We start from the raw sequence: 20,158 nt of genomic DNA on the forward strand, positions 1-20,158 counted from the left end.
CGATTAATGTGTAATCTAAAGATTATTGATATCTTTGATTCTTGAAATTTAGGAATGAAAACGTTCGTCAGATGTTTTACATGAAACATTTTGGTATGATAGTAGAGAATGTATTGTGCTTGCACCGTCGTCTCTTACCACCAGGCCCGATGCTGGCGTTTGACTGGCGTTAGGGGTTGGGCTATCTGATAATACTAACGTCAAATCAGAGGCGGCATTTCATATGGGCCGGCCTACTTTCTCGATAAGGGGCAAGGGCGGGAGTGTGGTCGACATTTATATATCAATCCTTGGACAAAGTTCACTTATCAATTCGTGTTTGCATCTGTTACTTTCAAATACTTCTATCTGGTTCAGATATTATAACTTGAAGTTGTATTTGGAATAATCCTGTTACACATCTATATTCAACGCCCCTATTGACGAAATGGAACAGTCCGTTCTTTTGGCAAATATTTTGAAGGTTTAATGACGAAGAGGAATAGAGACGAACGTTGAAGGAGGTTGTGATGCGAATGTTAACAAAACTTACGGAGGATGCAAACGAACCTTGACGAAGGAAGACGATAAAAAAATTGGTGAGGAGAGAAAAATCTGTTATTGAATTCTAGTTATAAAGTTGGTCGGCGAAAGGGGCAGGTCTCTTCGAGGAGAGGCTGTGTCATTATCGGGGACTAGTTAATTACCAGCGTGTTGTTTAACGTCGGTATCTCCACCCAGAGATACGGGAACCAGTCCTCAGCCAAGCCGCTAGTCGGGATTTCATTTTACATCGAGCTTATCATATCGGTATATTATCGCAATAAGTTACAGTGTTTTGCTACAGATAATAGGAGGTGGGTATGAAAATGCTTGCTTTACCGTGTTGCGCCAGTCGAGACCCGCTCTCTCAATATGTTATTGTTACTCCGCAATTTATTTGGCTTGTGGATAGCATTTCAAAATATTTCGGAAGGAGTTCTGATGGGACTCTTGTTTTGTGTGCTCGATCCTTGTGTTTGGACGTGTTCATATGTGCAGCGTTTGTGTTGCTGTGCAATGGGGAAATACAGGAACAAGGATGGAGATCTGTCAGACCCCCTTCCACTCACCCGTATGACTGGCGGGGGGTGTTTTCCTTGCTTATAGGATGTCCGGATCATTCGCTAGAGCAGGATTAAAAGGGAGCACCTCTCCGGATTCACTGCCAGTGTGTTTTACTTTTGATGGGTCTTAATCAGTGTGTGTTTGGTAATTAATGCTGTGTTTCAATGGTCAAGTACGATCAAGTACCAATCATGGCCCGTCATTATTCTTTGATGTTGTCAATGGTAGGACACACACCGACTGAGCAGTAGGTGAAGCCTCTTTGGCTGTTTTTATTGCGATTATTGTTTACCTGACTGTCTTCATTCGTCCTAAGACGGAAGTTATGAAAACATTGCTGTTCATCTGTTTGTTTTTCTTTGATGTTTACCGCTTTTCTTTTAATTACAGGTAACCCTGTGAAGACAGTGCTTTTACATCTACTCATCTCCTCACCCAGGGTATATACTGTGGGTCCGGTGACTCTAGACACCAGTTGTCCGCTGCACGGTTCGCTCAAGGTTTATCAGGTACACTCAAGTTGTTTATGACTGTTTGGATTTGAGCGCCATATTTGTCGTGAGATCATCGAGGTGAACATTTGTTGACTGCACTGTGGAGCTAGTGTGACGATCTGTATTCCTCGAATTCATCCCCTGCCCCCGGGACACGCGCATGGAGTTACATGGCACAGATTGAGTCTCCCTGGGTACCCCCCTCATACCCAACGGTCAAGCAAGAACCACAAGAACATTCTCCTGTAGAAAGCACCGAGGCTCGTCACCCCTCCGGCATCTCTCCCCCGACCCCCCACAGCCCGGCTCAAGGAACCCTCGGTGTCCGGGGTATGCAGCCTGGCCTCACCCTCGGCAGTTACCAAGGATCCGGCGGGCCCCTTCTCCCTAGTGAAGACGTAGAAGTATTCTTCAACTACCTCGACCGTCCCGCTCCGGGCACCACCAGTGTCACATCTCACGACCCCAACATTGTCAGTCGCCAACAAGCAGCCATGTTCCAGAACTCCATGCACTCTATGGCCATGCCCACGTCGGCGCCGCCTTACCCCCATGAAAACCCACCCAACTCCTACCTCCAGTCCAGCACCAGCCCCGTGTATGTCCCTACCACCCGGGCAGTCCTACCACCCATGGGGTACAGTAACGGGACGGGTCAGGTAGCCACCTCCCCCAGCTCCCCCGCTATGTGGGGTATGCAAGCTGACAGTATGGCATACAGCACTGCCAATACACATCCCCAAGTGTCGCCGAGATTTGCCTTCAGTCCTTCAGCCAATTCACCCATCTCTACCCCACGGGGAGGACAGACAGTAGCTTCGGCACCCCACTTTCCCGACCCAGCGGCCTTAATCCCTACCCCACCTACATGAGCCCCGAGTTGTCTCCGTGGAATACGTTCAACAACATGGCACTGCAACAGGGATTTAGACGAGTTGGACCCGGTGAGTTCTACGGTTAGTCAATTTTATTTATTCCTTTTATTTAATCTACATTATTCCCTTAAAACATATATTTGGCTGAGGTCGTGAAATAGTTTTCCCCCAATATCATAATCATGAATATACTGCACCTGTCCGTTGTAGGTGTATATATCTGAAATCACTTATCAATGCGAGTAGATATCGATTATGTATATCGATTTAGTTCCGTATTCATGCTTAAAAATTCATTGTGATCTTACTTATAAGATTTAGGACGGATATTAGAATGAAAATAGGTAATCTACAGGTGAAGTAATATATGTTGATTAATAATTACCATATAGGAATCCATGGTCCGTTCAATTATGGCCTTTCGCAGCGTTAGTCATCAAACGCTTCTCGACATTTGTTCAAATCCTTACTTTTTTCAGAACAAAATCTAAAGATTGCAGCTGTCAGTTAGGCTTTTCAAATTCTATTTAAGGCTTGTTACAATGTCTTCCGTTACGAAAACGTTCAACAATAATGTCTTCATAGCAACGCAAAAAGTTTGGATTTCGTTGAACGTCTTTAGGCAAAGTTTTCAAGACCCTTTAACCTCAATTGAAAGCCAATCTCGTTTGTTTCGCAAAGTCAGCTGCATTTCCAATCAAAGAAGGATCTAGTGCCCCCATGGGTGATTTTGAAACGAAGTAAATATCCCGTGGGGCGAAATGTCGTGAATATCAAGTCGGCTTTGGTTTGTGATTACAGAATATTTCTGAAATATTCACTGCACCGTAGAGAGAAAGCAAAACATTACAAAAAGAAATAGTTGAATTTATTGCACATGTCGGGGCGACTTTTTGCCAAAAAATAAGATTTATGTTACAATTAAAAGGATATTGTTTCCGTCCAAGGTTTCATAGGTTCAATACAATTCATAATTCTTCACTAATGTTAACGATTTACACTCCGTTGCATCTTTTCTCTAGGTTTCAATACCTAGTTTGTGAAATGTGTTTAAAACAATAGCAAAGGTAACATTGATTTCCCCTATTGGAACCGGTAATCTTATCTAAACATCAATAAATATGATAAATGATAAACGCGAGGCTCCTGTACTCACAATTTGAGTAAATTATTATAAATGAAAGATAAAACGAGCAGCTGGATTGAAATAGGACACCAGTTTATCTGTTAGGCATGTATATATTTTACTTGTCATTCGACGCGCTCGTTAGCACGGGCCGGCACGGATATCTCCTTATGGGGTGTTTCTTGAAGTAGAAAAACAAAAATATTATATCTATTTGAAAGCCACAATTTTTAACATGTACATGAAAAAAAAGCAAAGTGGATATAAATACTCCAAGACCCTCTCTCTTGATGCATCTTTCAAATGAGCATGATAATATATTTCTCATCGCTGACCATATCAACGGATCAAATTCATAATTTTCAGATTTAGGTTATTGCAAATATCAACGAACAATGGATGTGTATTGTTTAAAGTCTGTTATCGGCGCAAACAGTTTCCTAATATGTGCGACGTTGGTTTGAAAATTAAATAAACGGGATCTTTTCATTTTGGTTACATTTCAAACTGGGAAATATTTTTACGCATGTATAACCACACACTTGGTGAATGGGTCTTTTGTGAAGCCTATTCCATTTCAAACTTAATTAGTGCTGGGGTAAACAGCCTTGAAGTCCCAAGGTCAGTTTTACAGGTTATTAGAGACTTGCACAATTTAGTTTATAATTGACGTGAAACGCAATCCATCAGAGAACCAACACGCTGTGTAACGTATCCCTGTGACGCTCTTGCTCTCTCCCATACATTTCCCTCTCTGGTGTTAATTAAACCAGTGTAAATTTCAGAGAAATTTGTCCATCTTGGTGAGAATCGGAGTCGTTACTCTCAAATGTCTTGCCCTATACTCCCATGTAATCCTACACCGGCTCGCCGTTACAAAGAATAATTGTACTCGGAAAATTAAAACAATATGTGAGCTCTTTGGTTTCCCCTGACTAAGTGAGGGTCATTTTGTAGCGTATTAATAACACCATTAAAGTCACAAACACTTAAACTCTGTTATTTTTTCCAATAGGAAGGATTCTTTATGGTGTCATGTAAATATAATCACTTAATCTCAAAGGACAGGTTAAACAAATACGGATGTGTATGTTATAGAAAATTGCGTTTCAGAAATTAATTTTATTCCTGGCATTTTTAATACATTCTAGTGTTGAATCGAGAACGCAAAGGAGCTTTGTTAGCAGTGTTCAGGAAGCCTTCTTTAAGTTGTGTTTCTTTCTTTGCTATATTCAAACAGTTCCACACAAATGCGAAAGGACGGATCCCTTGAGTCACTTTGAGATAAAATAATATTCTGTCTTTACCCTTTTATCATAGTATGTTACTTATATATATTATATGTATATATTCATAATTCAAACATATACAACTTACTGTAGAGTCACTGTATCACTACCTAATGGTGGGAGGATGAAAATATAACTACCACTGGCACCCGTTGTGATGTAACGAGCCAAGAATTTCGCCCCTTTTATTTACACCCAATCCACCATCCATCTTGTATGCATGTATGCTATTTTACATATTTAATATATATCCAGACTACGTCGACTGAATCTGCTTCAAACGTGCCTTCATCTAAATAACTGATTTTATAAATGATTTTCCTTTGGACAGTCCGCGTAATACGTTTGAAAACTGCAATTACTTGAAAACGTTAGTCCATACACAGAAATATTACCTTTATTGCCCTACGAAGTAGCTGGGTCGTATATATAAGTGATATCGTCATGGCTGTGTGATATTGACATGTATTCCTTCCCCTCTTATGCAATAACCATTGACATAAAGTGACAGGGGGACAAGTAGCTTTCAAAGTCGGATCCTCAAATACGATACTTCTATCCAGACAAGCGGCGGTTGTTTATTAACAAGTTTATTGTATTGGATAGAGGGTCAAAGTTTCAAACCGGCTGTGATGATAGGAACAAACAAAACTGGAAAACTTTCATAACTCTATTTATGAGACCTGTACTCTCTTAAAGGTTGTTGTTAAACGTCGTGACTATTTGGGCAGGTTCAGAGCAATTATGTAAGATGGTACCACACTTGTATTGAAATTTGAGGCTTGGATGTGAAAATAATTTCCGAAAAAAACAACTGAATTTATTGAATTTTAATCGTTGAATGATTTCTCCATTTAAATACTTATTTCATTAGGAACGTATTTGAGATTTCGTGTTTTGGAAGACATTTTTAAATTCTTACTGTTTCTCTGTCATCCAGGAGTTCAAAGAAACGGGTTCGATTTTCGGGGCATAACTCTACTACCGGGCAGTATGAGTACATTTATTGTTTCTCAAATTTTAATGCTGCAAGTTCTGTTAATTCTTGGAGATAGTGTTCGTAAACCACTCAGTGACGTCCATTTTGGAAGTGTCAAATCCATCATTAGCTTATTTAACAACAAATTAAGATAAAATTGTTTGTTTAGCACAGTAAAAAGATCATAAATTTGATAAACCCACAAAGCACCATGTCGAACGAGCGTGTCTTCATTTAGCATGTTTACAGTAATTAACACTTCGTCACTAATTGACACGGCGATGCTTTGTGGTGACACGTCAATTACCGAGGCCAATTACACCGTCACTTAGCAGAATAAACAATCACGTCTCGGTGTTCTCCGGTCACTCTCGTCCCTGCCTCAGTTAAGTCCGTTAAACATCGGTTCAGCATTTCGACCAACTCCTCAATCATCTGCTAAGCATCAAGATTTAATTAGTTGTTAAGAATGCTGAATTTCCCCTAACTGTAAACTAGGAGATTACTGTTAATTTCACCTGTAAGTTTTAACACGATGTTGATAGTACACCTTCAGTCTTCACACGAATTCCGCTGATCAAAATTGTTGCCTTGACAACTATTCTAAATACAAGGAAAACATATAATTAATTCTTGTATGTAATTTCCGTAGGGCAACATCTCTTGAACAGTAAATGCTTATAAGTCATAAAGGAACAAATGTTAAGGGAAATAATTTTCAAAGGCACACTCTTATTGCTATGTTAAGTCTATCTAAGACTGTAACCGATGCAAAAGACATAAGTAGTCTTCAGTTGATGTCTACATTAATACTTGACACGTTTTATGGAAAACAACTTCTTTTTATTATGTAATCCATAAAACATGTCATGTATTCATGTTCGTCCAACGTCCACACGCCCTCGACGGTTATACTAGGTTCGTGCACCAGTTTGTAATTTACAAATAGCATTTCATCTTCCTAACTCAGAAACTTCGGATATTTTTAGATTTTTTACTGTTATATAATTTTTTAAGAAAACTACACAAAACGAATAGTTCTGGCGGCACCGGTTGTGGAGCAACATCCTGCAACTGTCAGCCAATATTTTATGTTCTTGGTGATATTCAACATGGATGGTTTTGTAGTGTGCTATTCTATGATCGTGTTTATAGTCAGAAAGAAGGACCCCTGTGGAGAGGCAGGCGTCATACATTTGTTAGGTCAACTAGACTTGTTTATACCGATAACAACCACAATTACGTATGGGGGGCAATTCTTTAAGACAGCCTTCCCTATCTGGAGTATGTCTGTAGCTCTGTATGGTTCACAACTGTTAATCCCTTTATCCCACAGGTCGGATGAGACTCCCATGTTTCAAATTCGCCATTCAATCATCAAGCCTCTATCATTCCGAGGTGTTGCGTATCTTTGTGTCATCGGCAATTTTCTGATAACGGCGACTCCTGTATTAGTTGTACAAACTCAATCTTAGCTAGGATAATATTTCAAGATTTAAAACGCCAGCGACGTAGCGGGATAAGGAACGGACCTTAGCTCTCAAACCTCGCGAGATCTCGCTCCGGCCGCTCACATCTCTTGGCCACATTTTCCACCCGATTAAGGGGCCAGATGAGAGTAGAATACCTCTGTTACTAGCTACCCGCGTTACTTTTTACTGCCTTTGTGTGTTCAGGACGATAAGTCAATATTTTGTAGAGCCCCCGCGCTCGACTTCCATTTTGAGAGGGACAAGGGCCAAGCTAACGCGAATCGAGGGTTGCTACGCAGGCTGAAGTGGCCGTACGTCCCTCGATACCCCAAGAAATAATTGTTGTAAATTATGTCCTCCTTATATTGCTGCTGTCCAGTATGTAAATACCCGTGCCCATTCCGTTACATATATCTTTCCGGTGTGTTCGCTCGCGTCATTTACAATAGCGCTCGGGTAGGAACTATTGTCTCCGCCATCAGGCGCTTACATTTTCATACAATAACTTCTCCCTGATAGATCGCGGATTGATATCCTCACAACGTCGTGCTGCGGTTGTGGTCAACATGGCCCCACTCACGGGGCTTATTTATTGTTCCAGGGGCTGGATTTATTGTTTTGGATTCGTAGAGTTACATTGCATACACAAAATGGCTATTACTGGTCTCGACCTATCCCTTATTTCGAAATCGACATGATTCACGTGTCTCGTACATCACGCTTCGGTTTATTGTTTTCCCAAGCTGACAAATATTTTCTTAATGACAAATGATGACAAATATGGCTTATCCTAAGATGGGGGACCATAATGTATCGCTCAATATATCTGACACTTGTAGTAGCTTTAGTATAAAATTAGATTCATTGACGATAATGGTTTTAGAAACAATTTTGGGAACATACCGAAATACACATTTCTCACAAGTAGCAGTTATTGTCACATAACATTGAAACTAAATTTTAAAAACACCACGCATGTAAATTCCATTTATACATTACATGGCATAAAATCAGTGAAACACACACACCAGACTATATAACATGCAAGTTTGGGTTACCAAGACATATTTCCTACAATACACACTCCCCACCCAACATACTTTCCCTCAACCCACCCGCCTTACACCCGAAGATCTATGCCATATTGGTATAATGATGGCCAGATTCTTAATTTTAACTGTCGCACAAGGTAGTACATTGTATACATGCTGGTAAATGTTGGTACTAGTGGCACGCCGATGCGATCTAATACCTCTGTGCAAAAGAATAACCCGACATGACTATCAGGCGTTCCCGAAAAGGGTAACTGTACCTGCTCTAGCACATAACCGATGCAATATTCCAGCTATATGGCGGCGGTCTGTAAATAATCGAGGCTGGACCAGACAATCCTTATCAACAACATGAGCATCGATCTCCGCAATTTGGGAACCGATGACAGGTGTCATCCAATTCGAGCCTGACCTCCCGATCTCGTTAGTCACCTCTTCCGACAAGCATGGGTTACTGAAGGCCAATATTCTAACCCGGACCTTCACGGGTACATAACCGATGTGACTACACATTTGCCCGCATAAAGTCACAGATAAATGTACAAACTGATCTGCGGTGATAAGCTAATACCAACACATACATACATGAGTATTAACCATGTGCACACGCATGCATACATGCATAGTCTGTCACCATGCATTTTTGCAGAAGAATGCGAATGCGACCGTTTAGACGCACGCACTTAAACACACGAACAACTAGAAATATATCTGCTCGTATCGCCTGTAACATGATAGATATTGATAAATGGTTTTATTGCTTGAAATGCCTACTTTTCGCATCATGTCATCACAATGTTTAATACATGACTTTTCTGACATCTGTCTTTATGACATATTACACATATTTCACTATAAACAGCGAAATGGAAAATAAAACAATATTAACACACAATTCACTTTTGTATTTGAAACTAACAAATGCCCACACTGCAGTTTTTTACGTGTTTCTGTCCGTCGGTAGGCTGGTGTTGTAGAGAGAGTTTAGAATACTTGACGACGCTCCAGCTCACGTCTCGGGCGCCACACCATATCCACCTCTACAACAGGGGCGGCTTCAGCAGATGACTCGGGTTGCGTTCAGGATCAAATACCGCGCCAATTTAAGAAGTTAAGGTGTCTGTTGCGGTTTCATTTCACGGATGATTTTGATTCCAAATTTTGCAGGGAACCATGTGTTGATTGGGGTTAATTAGGCGTAGTCTGAGCGTGATCGCCGCGTGGGGGCTCCTCTGGCAGACCGTCTTCACAGAACCGGGTCGATGTCTTACACAAATTCTGTAACACTTGAAATCTTTGGCTGTTTGAATCTGATGGAGCGCCGGTGTAACTGATAGAGATTATTAGAGAGATTACGTGTGTTTAAAGTTTAAGCCATACACATTATTGAAACAACTGGTCGTCTGGGTTGTCGAAAGAGAAGGAAATGCACTCAAGGTGATAACAAACCTTATTCAGAATCAGAAGTCGGCTCGTTGTGATGTCTCTGTTTAGACTGTATGTGATATACGCAATATGATATTAATTGATATGTATTATGATTTGTTGTCAAGTATGTTTGTTGCTTAACGCCGGACTCAGCATTATTCAAGCTATATGATGGCGGTCTGTAAATAATCGAGTCTGGAACACGCAATCCAATGACTGACATCAATGACCTACGCAACCGGAATACGATGGCAAGTGTCAACCAAATCCCGTTCGTCACCTCTAACGAACGGGTTGCGCATGGGTTGCTGAAGACTAGTTCTAACCCGTATCTTCTCCTGTGGTCATGCATATAAGGAATGGTGGTCATGTATATGTGGATGGGTTGGTATTGTGTATAGGGGGATGGGTGAGGGTATACATAAGAGAATATGGTTGTGTATACATGGCAGGGTAGGATGATCTAGGTATGAGGGTGGCCTGGTCCTGGAAAACAAGGGTGAGAACTTTCATAGAATAGTCCACCATATTAATAAAAAACTGCAAAAACGATAGGTTAGCATGTTTTAAAAAGGATTTCTCGAACAGGCAACCGCAAAATGCTATAGTGTTGTGTATAATTGCTCCACCCTTTCCCGTCACGCGCCGTAGTCTTGGCGGATCGAATATCGATATCCCTGACAGATTGCGTAAAGTGTGAGTTTACACAGGATTTAAAACAAACTTAGAAGATAAATATACTAACAACAAATCTCTTATCCGGGTCCACGAGTGCTGACAGAGCCACGGCACGGGGCTATTTCAGTTGCATGCTTGCAATGAAGACATAAAGCATGTATTCACCTGGGTGATATGATTGATCCAGATAGGAGGGGCTCTAACTGTATCGCTGTAATAATCATGTTACACATGCGGAACATGCACGCACGAGCATGTAACAAACACATCGGTGCAATCTGTGATGACGGACACCACCAACAACAACCTCAACCCTACTCCACCCTAAACAGAGTTACCAATAGATCGTCATTTCAAAGTTAACTTTGAACTTAAAGAATCATGAGTCAAGTTCATTTTGAAAACCATGCGGTGGAGTAGCCCCGGCTCACAAGTGTTCGCGTTTAAGCAGAAAATGTGGTTCGATGTGTCTCTGCCGATATATCACTGGGATATTCCTATTGGTGGATTAAGGCTAATCTCTCACAGTCCTAGTACCGGTGAACACCTTTATACCTATTATACCACATACTGAGCAAGAATCGTGACACAAATACAGTCATAGAGTAAAATGTCTTTATGACAGTTGCACTGCTTGATTCTGTGGTAGGCTAAAGGGCCTTTCATCATTATTTGTGTAAGCAAGTGAACTAGAACATTGCGTTGCAGCGTGGTTTCCTTAAGATATTTGTAGAACTTGCAAGTTTTTACCTCACTTTTAAATGAAGTTTAATTTGAGTTTAACGTTTTTCCAAAGTAAAACATTTTCTCATGAACGTTCACCAATCGCAGATGTGTCAGAGCAAGAAGTAAATCCACAATATTATGACATCGAACTATGTAAATACTTGCTTTACTTCAGGAAACTATAACGGTTATATTATGTAAACACCAGCTTATGAGAGATGGATTTACACAGTTGTATAAACACCAGTATTAAAACGTTTACGTCTCCCGGCACATTAAGCTACGCCTCCCAGAATGCACCCTGGTGTGACGTCATCAAGGAGACGATAAATAATACCTGACACATCCCACTGTGTTCTTGTTTCTCACGAGATGCCGTGAGACTTCCTATAAATTTCACACATTATTCCTGCTATGTTGGCACATTATCTGGGTACGGGTCTCACCTCCTGTAGGGGTGCCAGTTGCTCTCCGTCTACGTTCTTACTTCAAACCCTGACAAACTTTATATATTATATCCCCCGACCAGACACTTTCCAGTTTACGGTTTTAGCCGGTGTGAGTGAATTGTGTCCCAGTTGGCCTGCCATAAACGTGTAATTTGCGCCATTAGTGCTGATGCCTCCCTCCGCAACATGTACGGACATGCGTGGTGAATGTAACTACAGCTCGAGAATTATTATTTCAAACATAAACTGTAGTGGTGAGGGCAATCCTGTGTGTCCCTATGTCGTTTTCTGGCGCCGTCTCGCGCACGAGAGATCGCGAGAGTTCATGCTTATCACGCGCTAATTGGGAGTATAATGATGGACGTTCACGAGAGAGTTTGGGTCATAGGTTAAAATTATGTCGAGCGATTTTGGTTGCATCATTTGCTGTACACGTCTACAATTAGCCACCGCAGGTTTTAATACTGCATCTAAATAAACCAGAACAGTCCCCTTGGCAAAGGTTCAAGAGCTGACAAAGTTGTAAAAATCGTTCTTTCTAGAACGGCCATATTATCTTCACTTAGGTACAGAGTATGTGCTCATTACAAACACGTTATTTGACATCTGTCCGAAAGAATACAACATAGAAAACTAGGTTTTGAAGAAAAGCAATTCAACGGTTATTTCCAAAACACGTTTCTCCACCGAATAAGAGACCAGGGTGTAAATCTTATGGTGTATGCTCGTGTTAATATGTGTCATGTATAATGCTCCCTTGTCATGTTGAGAGCAAAACTAGGTTTTAGACATCGTCCAGGTTTGCCAACGCGCCTCAGCTGGAAGAGTGTCTGACGGTTTATACAAACCAGTGTCAACTCCATCCCAATGTTACCATTTCTATCACAAGGAATTTGCAAACACTGAATCCTATGGTAAGACACCGAATGCTTCTGAATCGCAGGTTTGTGTCAAAACACCATTTTGGAATACTTTGATGTCAGGAGATGCGTCTCTTCCAGACGACTCAGTACGTCCGCAGTCCCGCAAAAATGTCGTCTGCTTCTCGTCGTTCGCTTCCGGTTCATTTTAACTTTAAGGGGGAGTTTTCATGTGCATGTTTCATATCTGTCGACAAGTCTTTAAGCGGCCCGTTCGTTAAATTTTGTTACTTGTTTTATGAGAGGGCGTGAATAAACTGGTGTATACAGTTGGTTACGAGCCGCAACACTGTCTGGTATCCCTCACATTTAGAAGGTTCATCCTTCAGCTGAAAGTCCGAGAACCATGCTGTACTCTGTATCACTATATTACAGGCTGTATTCTCCAAGTAATGTTGTTACACTTTTATTCATACGATTGGAAGATGGGGCTGGTTCACATTAGATCAGTAAAACGGTTTGATTCGCGCCAACGCTCCTCGTTGTCTAATTGTGGTATGTACCCGTTTATATGAGTTGGTTCAATAGCAAAATGACGTTTATGTTGACTGAGCGAAAGCGTTCACTCGTCTTGCCGAAGACGGGGTTCAATGTCCAACATAGGCACAATCTGTACATCACACTGCTGGTGGCATTGGAGATTTTCTAGAACGGTGTATAACTTGTTCACTCACTAACCCATGGTTGAGAGTTGACCAAGAACACTTACTACTCAACAGCCCACTCACTTGTGTATTCAGTGTCAAGCATAACAAGTTTTTCACCATAATATATCGGATATGTCTACACACCTCCCTCTACACATGCCAGGGCAGAGATAGTGACAATTATAAATGTGTTATAGAGATATCCTAGATAAGGCCCTGACCTACTTTGGACACTGTCCGTATGGCCGAAGTGTATGTTGACAGAGGAGTTTAAGATGTAGGTGAAATGGGTCACTAGCGATACCCCTCACAGGCTGTCATCACGTGATAAACATGAAAGAAAACATTGGTTGATGTACCATCAGAGTCCGTAAACAGGATGTGGTCAGTTAAAAGGGAGGTCACTCTTCCTGAAAGGGAGGGCATCTTTGGTCATTTAGGTCAGAAATAGGTCATCATTTCAAAATATTTTTTACCCTAATTTCTTTCTTGTCATCAGAAATGTATATCCTGTGCGTGAAAGATTATACAAATGTAAAGCTGTGTGACCGTCCTGTATCTTCAAAACGTCATCAACTGGATTACCATTAGTCTGTTGTACAGACTCTGGAATAAATATACCCAATGTAGCCCATGCAAGTCTAGAAGGTGTGGCAAGTCTAGATGTCCACAGTTTCTGAAAATGAAGGAAGTCTCTGGGCTCCTTTTTATTGTATTCAATTTCAATTTTTCTGTAAAATGTGTTCATTTCAGAGACTAGTTGTTAGTCTAGATTACCAAGCTAGATTAGATCAAACACCTTTTTAAATTGTTTCTTGAACATATAGGAAAAATATATATCTCATAGTCTTGGGTGATATTTAATGTAATTAGGAAATATCGCCTGACCTTTCGAGTCTGTAACTATATATCACATTCTTTGTATATTGTTTGTGCAACTATGTTCTTGACAGAAGGGGACCCCCTTCTTCTCAAATAGGTGAATTCCCATTTGCAGATGGCCAGGACTATTTTGCTGACCTGGAGGGCCGAGAATGTGTCAACTGTGGAGCGATCTCAACACCCCTCTGGCGACGGGATGGAACAGGCCATTACCTGTGCAATGCATGCGGACTGTACCATAAGATGAACGGCATCAACCGCCCTCTGATTAAACCCCAGCGCCGTCTGGTAGGTAAATTAGAAGTGAGTTGGATCAAATACTGTTTTTTATGCTATTCTTATTATCTGGATAAGTTCATAACTGATTCACATAAAGACAAGTCAGACTTAAAGGTCAGAATCACACGGAAATATACTTTAGTGTTTTTTGTCTGTTTAGTAGGCCTAGAATTTGTACAATGATTAAACTTTCAGCAGTAGTGCACGTCTTCTGGATTTGTAACTATAGCGGTGTATTACTAAATATAGGTTCTGGTGAATTTATCCTTTTCTTCAGTTGTCGAAGTATAATGACACTAAGATAACACTGAAATTGAAACAAAGACTCAGTGATGGAAAAGCATCGCCATGTACATGCATGTGATGGATATGGGAACCGACACACGAAAAACTCCTCTTTTTGACATAACTAAAGTTAATGATGTGGAAATTAATCCCTTCTACAGGTGTACAAAATGAAGCAGTCTTATTTATTTATTGCCATCTTAGTTTTTTGGCTTTCAATATTCGGATCAGATTTCGTAAACTCAGCACGAGGCGAATCTATAATGGCTATTTTTACCCTTGAGATTTAAATCACAATTTGGCAAGCTCATTCATCTTAGGACCTGAGGGACTCTCTAAACACTGGGCGTTTATTCTGCGGAATTAGGCAATAAATTCATTCACGCGCACACACAAAAAGAACTCTTTTGCAAAGTTTATTTTTACTAACTTGCACTTTGAGATGGCAAGGTATAATTCTGCGTTTTGTTTAGGTTTTGTAAGCTATCGTCATGGGTCCCGCGACTCAAACTGTCCATTTACAAATATTTAGCCGCAATTCCACTATGGAATCCTCAATATTTTGCTAACAAGTCTCCCCTTCCAACTCTCCGTATGTTCTCTATCACTTGGCCCGACCCTAAAACACCGATCCCAAAGCGGTTATTGTCAAAACACGACGCGGGTCTATCGGCGAAAAGAAGACATTACTGTTAAATGAAGAAGAATCCGTCTTTTGAGATAAACCAGATGGTATGATAAAGGGAGATCACTCGCAGAGGTCAGACCGACCCCTGGTGTGGCGCCTCTTGTGCTCACAGCGTGTAGAGTATGCGGGGTGTATTTCGTTCCATGCTTGTGGGGTTCGCGTTCCTCATTCCGTCGTAGGGGAAAGGGGACAGAGGGTGTGGCAATTAGCGTTACAAAGCCCCACAGCCACCAGCCTTAACCTTTGTAATGTTTATGTGAAGTAAACCTGAAACAATAACATGAAGTGAAATATGGAACGCCATTCCGAGTCCCAAGTTGTTGCCAAGAGGACAGGCCCATCAGAAACATCAGATTCATTAAACAAGTTGGCGTATATTTCAAATAGGTGCATAAATCTAATCATGGCGTATCTCACAAACGGACGGGTTTTCAAGCTTAATAGTCAAACTGCATTCAATGATCTGTTAAGGTAAAGATAGGACAACGTCAAATTTCCATGTAGAAGTCTTGAGCAGGCATTAAATCTACCCTTGTTATTCCAGTCGGCATCTCGACGAGTGGGCCTCTCCTGCGCCAACTGTCACACCACTACAACGACTCTCTGGAGGCGGAACAACGAGGGCGAGCCCGTCTGTAACGCCTGTGGGCTTTATTATAAACTCCATGGGGTAAGTAGTTCGAATTTAAGTTTTATCGCTCTCCCTTCAAGTAATGCTGGTCAGCTGACACGGCAACTGATGGTCATTATGCTTTTATTTGAGCTGCAATGTTTCAAACAGAAATGTACAAAATACAAATTAAACTTAAATTATTCTTACAATCAATAATTAACCTTTGTATTTACATTATGAACAAAAACGTTCTTAGCGCAACAACAGTCATTACTCCAAAACACTAACAAACATCTATGACCGTCTTTGTGCTAAGGTCGCTTTGTGCACGTGGCCCTGTTGTCTGAAGCTATCTCGGTACATTGTCACTAAATATATGTATGATACATTTATGTTTACCAGGTTAACAGACCACTAGCTATGAAGAAAGACGGGATTCAAACCCGGAAAAGAAAACCCAAGAATCTTGCGAAGACAAAAACACCCATCAAATCCGAACCATCAGGTAATTTCACTTCTAACAAACGATTCATGTGTTATTTCGTTCCTTGTTTAGAGTACAACCATGTATATGGTCTAGTGATTGAAGATATTGTGACATGCTATTGCTGGATATGAACACTCCCTATATATCCGGGGTCGCCTCTCACTTCTAATAAAACAACAGAGCGACTTACCCCGTGACCCGAGATAGCCAATTGTCTCAGCAAACCAGGATTTAACCCTCCGTGTGTGGGTTATTCTATGTAAATTGACCCCATTAACCCTGCTGAGAAGGAGACCTGTAGTCTGCCTTTGGGAGGCGTCTACTTCCAATCTTTTTTCTGAAGTGTCTGGCTGAAACGGAATCGAAAAGACAGATCTTTTTATGAACCGGAATGTGATATTTATTTTCTTTTAAAGGACATTTTTTCCTGTTTCTGTTTATTTACTTTTCTTGACTCTGACTCATCTACTTAATCACAATGTTAATCGACTTGGCACGTGCTCCTTTAGGGTGATTTATTTCTTAGCCTTGAATACACACTTTTGAAACGTTTTTATATATGTTAAAATGTGTCATTATTAAATTCATGAAAATGCCCCACAGGAACATCAACACGGAATAGATGTTATTCGTTGCATTGATGACGAAAGAATACGTAACCTCACAATTTTTCAGCCCTGCAAAATTCAAAGTTATCATTTTCAAAAATGGATAAGAACATATTCATACTAGCTGCTCCAATTTAGCTGCACACCCTTCCTTGAACTCTACACTAGGATACCAAGTCTTTGCAATTTGATTTTCTGAGTGGCGTTTTCTGATGGCCATCTTAGCCAGGCATCGTGAGGCAACAGCCGTGAAAGGTTAGGTGTAAATATTTGGAGATCCCGTAGCGATGTGCACACTCGGTTTCAAGACAAAAGCCCCGGCGTTAGCTGAAGCCCCAGGGGACTCAGATATTCTCATGTCTCTTCTTCAACTGTATTTATGGTACCGTATTTATCACCAACTGACGAGACTCCTTCTAAAATATCTCCGAGATTGCGTTTACCAATTTTCATCCGCATAATAGTTGAAGAAGCCTGTCAAGTGGAAATGATGGAAATATATAAATTGATATTGTTTAATCACTTGGTAATATCCACCTTGTTCAAATCGTTTCGTTTGAATGTTGTATTCTAGTGTTTTTGCCATATCTAAGTATATTGATTTCTTTCAGATGTTAAACCGGCCAGCTCACCTTCTGCTCAGTCTATGCATGGCAACCAGAACACCCACTCACCAACGCCACCTAACGGAATGAATGGATCGATGTCAAATCTCCTTGTACCAAACGGTACTCTGACGTCACTCAGTCCAAGTCAGTCAGAGTCGAACACATCGCTCAGCAGCCCTGTCTCGCTGACGTCACCGGGTCATTACGGTACGGTAGCGCCTTCACCCCCTAAAGCAGTCCCTGTCTCCCTTGACAACGAATCAAGTCACCCTCACGGCGGAAGTACCCTCAATCTACACGGGTCCGAAGCATCTCTAAATACTGTGTCTGTCGGTGCCAACTAAAAACTATGGTGATCTGTTTTTTGCCTTAATCCAATGACGTTTGTATGAAAGAACGGCAGGCCAGGCCCAAGACTGTTCCACCAAATAGTTTCCTCGATGTGTTGCGATAGACGGTCAACATTCTTTCATTCGTGTAGGACAACTGTATATGGGCCTGAATTCAAGCCATTCTGACACGAACACTAACTATGGAATACAGTATTACCGCTGTTACAGCTGATAATACCAGAACGTTTTCAACGAAGATTTATATCATGTTATCAGTATTGATGCGTGGTTACCATGGTAACGGAATCGGTTGCCACGACTACCACAAAGACATTACCAGCAATGAGAAGAAAGCATTTTGTGTTTCTTGTACTACCTCAAACCGCCGCTATGAAGCAAGATGGCGATGTCTGATCACTATATTGTAATATAAGTTTAGAATATTGTTGAATATAATGCCATATTTTGTAGCTAGTGCTTTTGTTTGTTATTGGATCTAGTCTAGTCAACCCTCTAGTCCCAAATAGAATCGTGTTGCTGGTCTCAACGGCCAAATATGTACATCTGTGATTTGTATAGATTGTTCCGAGCCACATCCAATAAGTCATTTGTGCCAATCAAAGTTATTTTGTCACTGACTTTTATCTTTTAATCGTTAGTTGATTTATTAGTGCTCTTCTTTTGATATTTGTTTGTTTGCAATCATTTGAAAATATGTGCCAATCATCCTGTGTAATTATGCCCCGACCAGTGCCTTACTACACCACGTGTTATTTGCCATGTAAATCTTGGTTGTGACGAAGCAGAGTGTCAACCAAATATTCAGATATGTTCAACCAATGTTCTCAGATGTCAACCACTTGTGCCTGTTCCATATTATTCAAGACGGGCTTCCATACCACAAAACACGCTTTTATACGTTCGCCATCACAGTTTTGTTTTCAAAAGGGTAAAAATATCATTCAATGCATATTAGTCATGACCTGCCATGTATATCGTAAATATGGGCGTAGGTTGACCCATCGCATAACGGTACAAAGATGGCGACGGTAAACTGGTTCCCGGCCGTTGTTGCGAATACTCTTAAACTGCAACCGGGCTTCGGACGTGTGTTGGAGCATCAGACAGTGGGAACTGGTATAAGCGAGACAGTATTACTGCCATATCCCTCCATCTCGTGGCCGTTGTTACAGCAGACAAACGATCATGTATATTTTGCGATCGTCATCATATATTTATTGAGTTCACGAGTAACACATCTGCTATATATGTACATTTCACCCATAAAATAAACCGTTGTGGTTTCCTAAATCTGTGTTTGTGTTAATTGTTGCTCTTTGACATATAGCAAAAGGGCAGAGGTACCTACGTTGCATCTCGGCGTTGCATTGCATATTTCACAGTCAGAATTCCCGAACCTTCTTTTTACACTACAAGGTGTTTTACACCTCCACGAGTGAAGTCTTCTCAGGCAATGTTTCGACCAGCTTAATCTTCTATGAATGTGGGATGGGAAATATAACTGCACTACAAGATCAAACTTGTGTACATGTATGTATCTCTTCATGGGACGCTTTAATGGTTGAAATATTCAACAATTGGCAATACCAGAACATGAGGGTGTATTCGCAAATATTGCGTCCCTGAAACAATGGAATTGTCAAGTTGATCAGAAATAGGGTTACCTTTGAACTGATGGAGACTGAGACTGGCATTGTGCATTCGGAGACTGAGATGCTGATGCCACATGAACTGCAGTTGACTCGGCAGCATGTAAAAGGAGTACAAATATTGACAGCTGTTAGTGTTTTAAACGAAATAAAGCGTGTGAAGAGTGTTACAGGTAAATGTACGTGTAAAGAACCTCCTCATCCCACCCCTTGTTTCTCGTACGTATAAACCGATGTAGCCACAGGCCATATATAACGGTTGCTGTTAGGCCTTATCTGCAGTACCACCTCATCCATCAGTGTTATATATACACCACATGAGTGCATCCTCATGACCCGTTTAGATATCTCTTCCAACCGCATTGCTGGGACATACTGTGCTGTAGTTCCTCATTCAGTATCACGAGTACTTCCTCATCCACCCCCGTGAGTAATTCCTCATTCATCCCCGTGAGTACTTCCTCATCCATCCCCATGAGTACTTC

General features: G+C 41.0%; 1 protein-coding gene across 1 annotated transcript; it reads left to right on the top strand.

The window, feature by feature from the left end:
• The first annotated feature begins 323 nt into the window (after positions 1-323).
• On the top strand, positions 324-19,314 carry LOC124291366 (transcription factor GATA-4-like). Its single transcript, XM_046728354.1, is given in 7 exon segments — positions 324-578; positions 1,477-2,369; positions 2,372-2,536; positions 14,201-14,391; positions 15,900-16,025; positions 16,371-16,473; positions 17,675-19,314. Coding segments are annotated over 6 exon segments (1,545 nt in total). The 5' UTR covers positions 324-578; positions 1,477-1,750; the 3' UTR covers positions 18,016-19,314.
• Positions 19,315-20,158: the final 844 nt, after the last annotated feature.

Source organism: Haliotis rubra, unplaced genomic scaffold (assembly GCF_003918875.1).
Source record: "Haliotis rubra isolate DU_JTF1 unplaced genomic scaffold, ASM391887v1 Scf49, whole genome shotgun sequence".
In the NCBI taxonomy this organism is placed as follows: Eukaryota; Metazoa; Mollusca; class Gastropoda; order Lepetellida; family Haliotidae; genus Haliotis; species Haliotis rubra.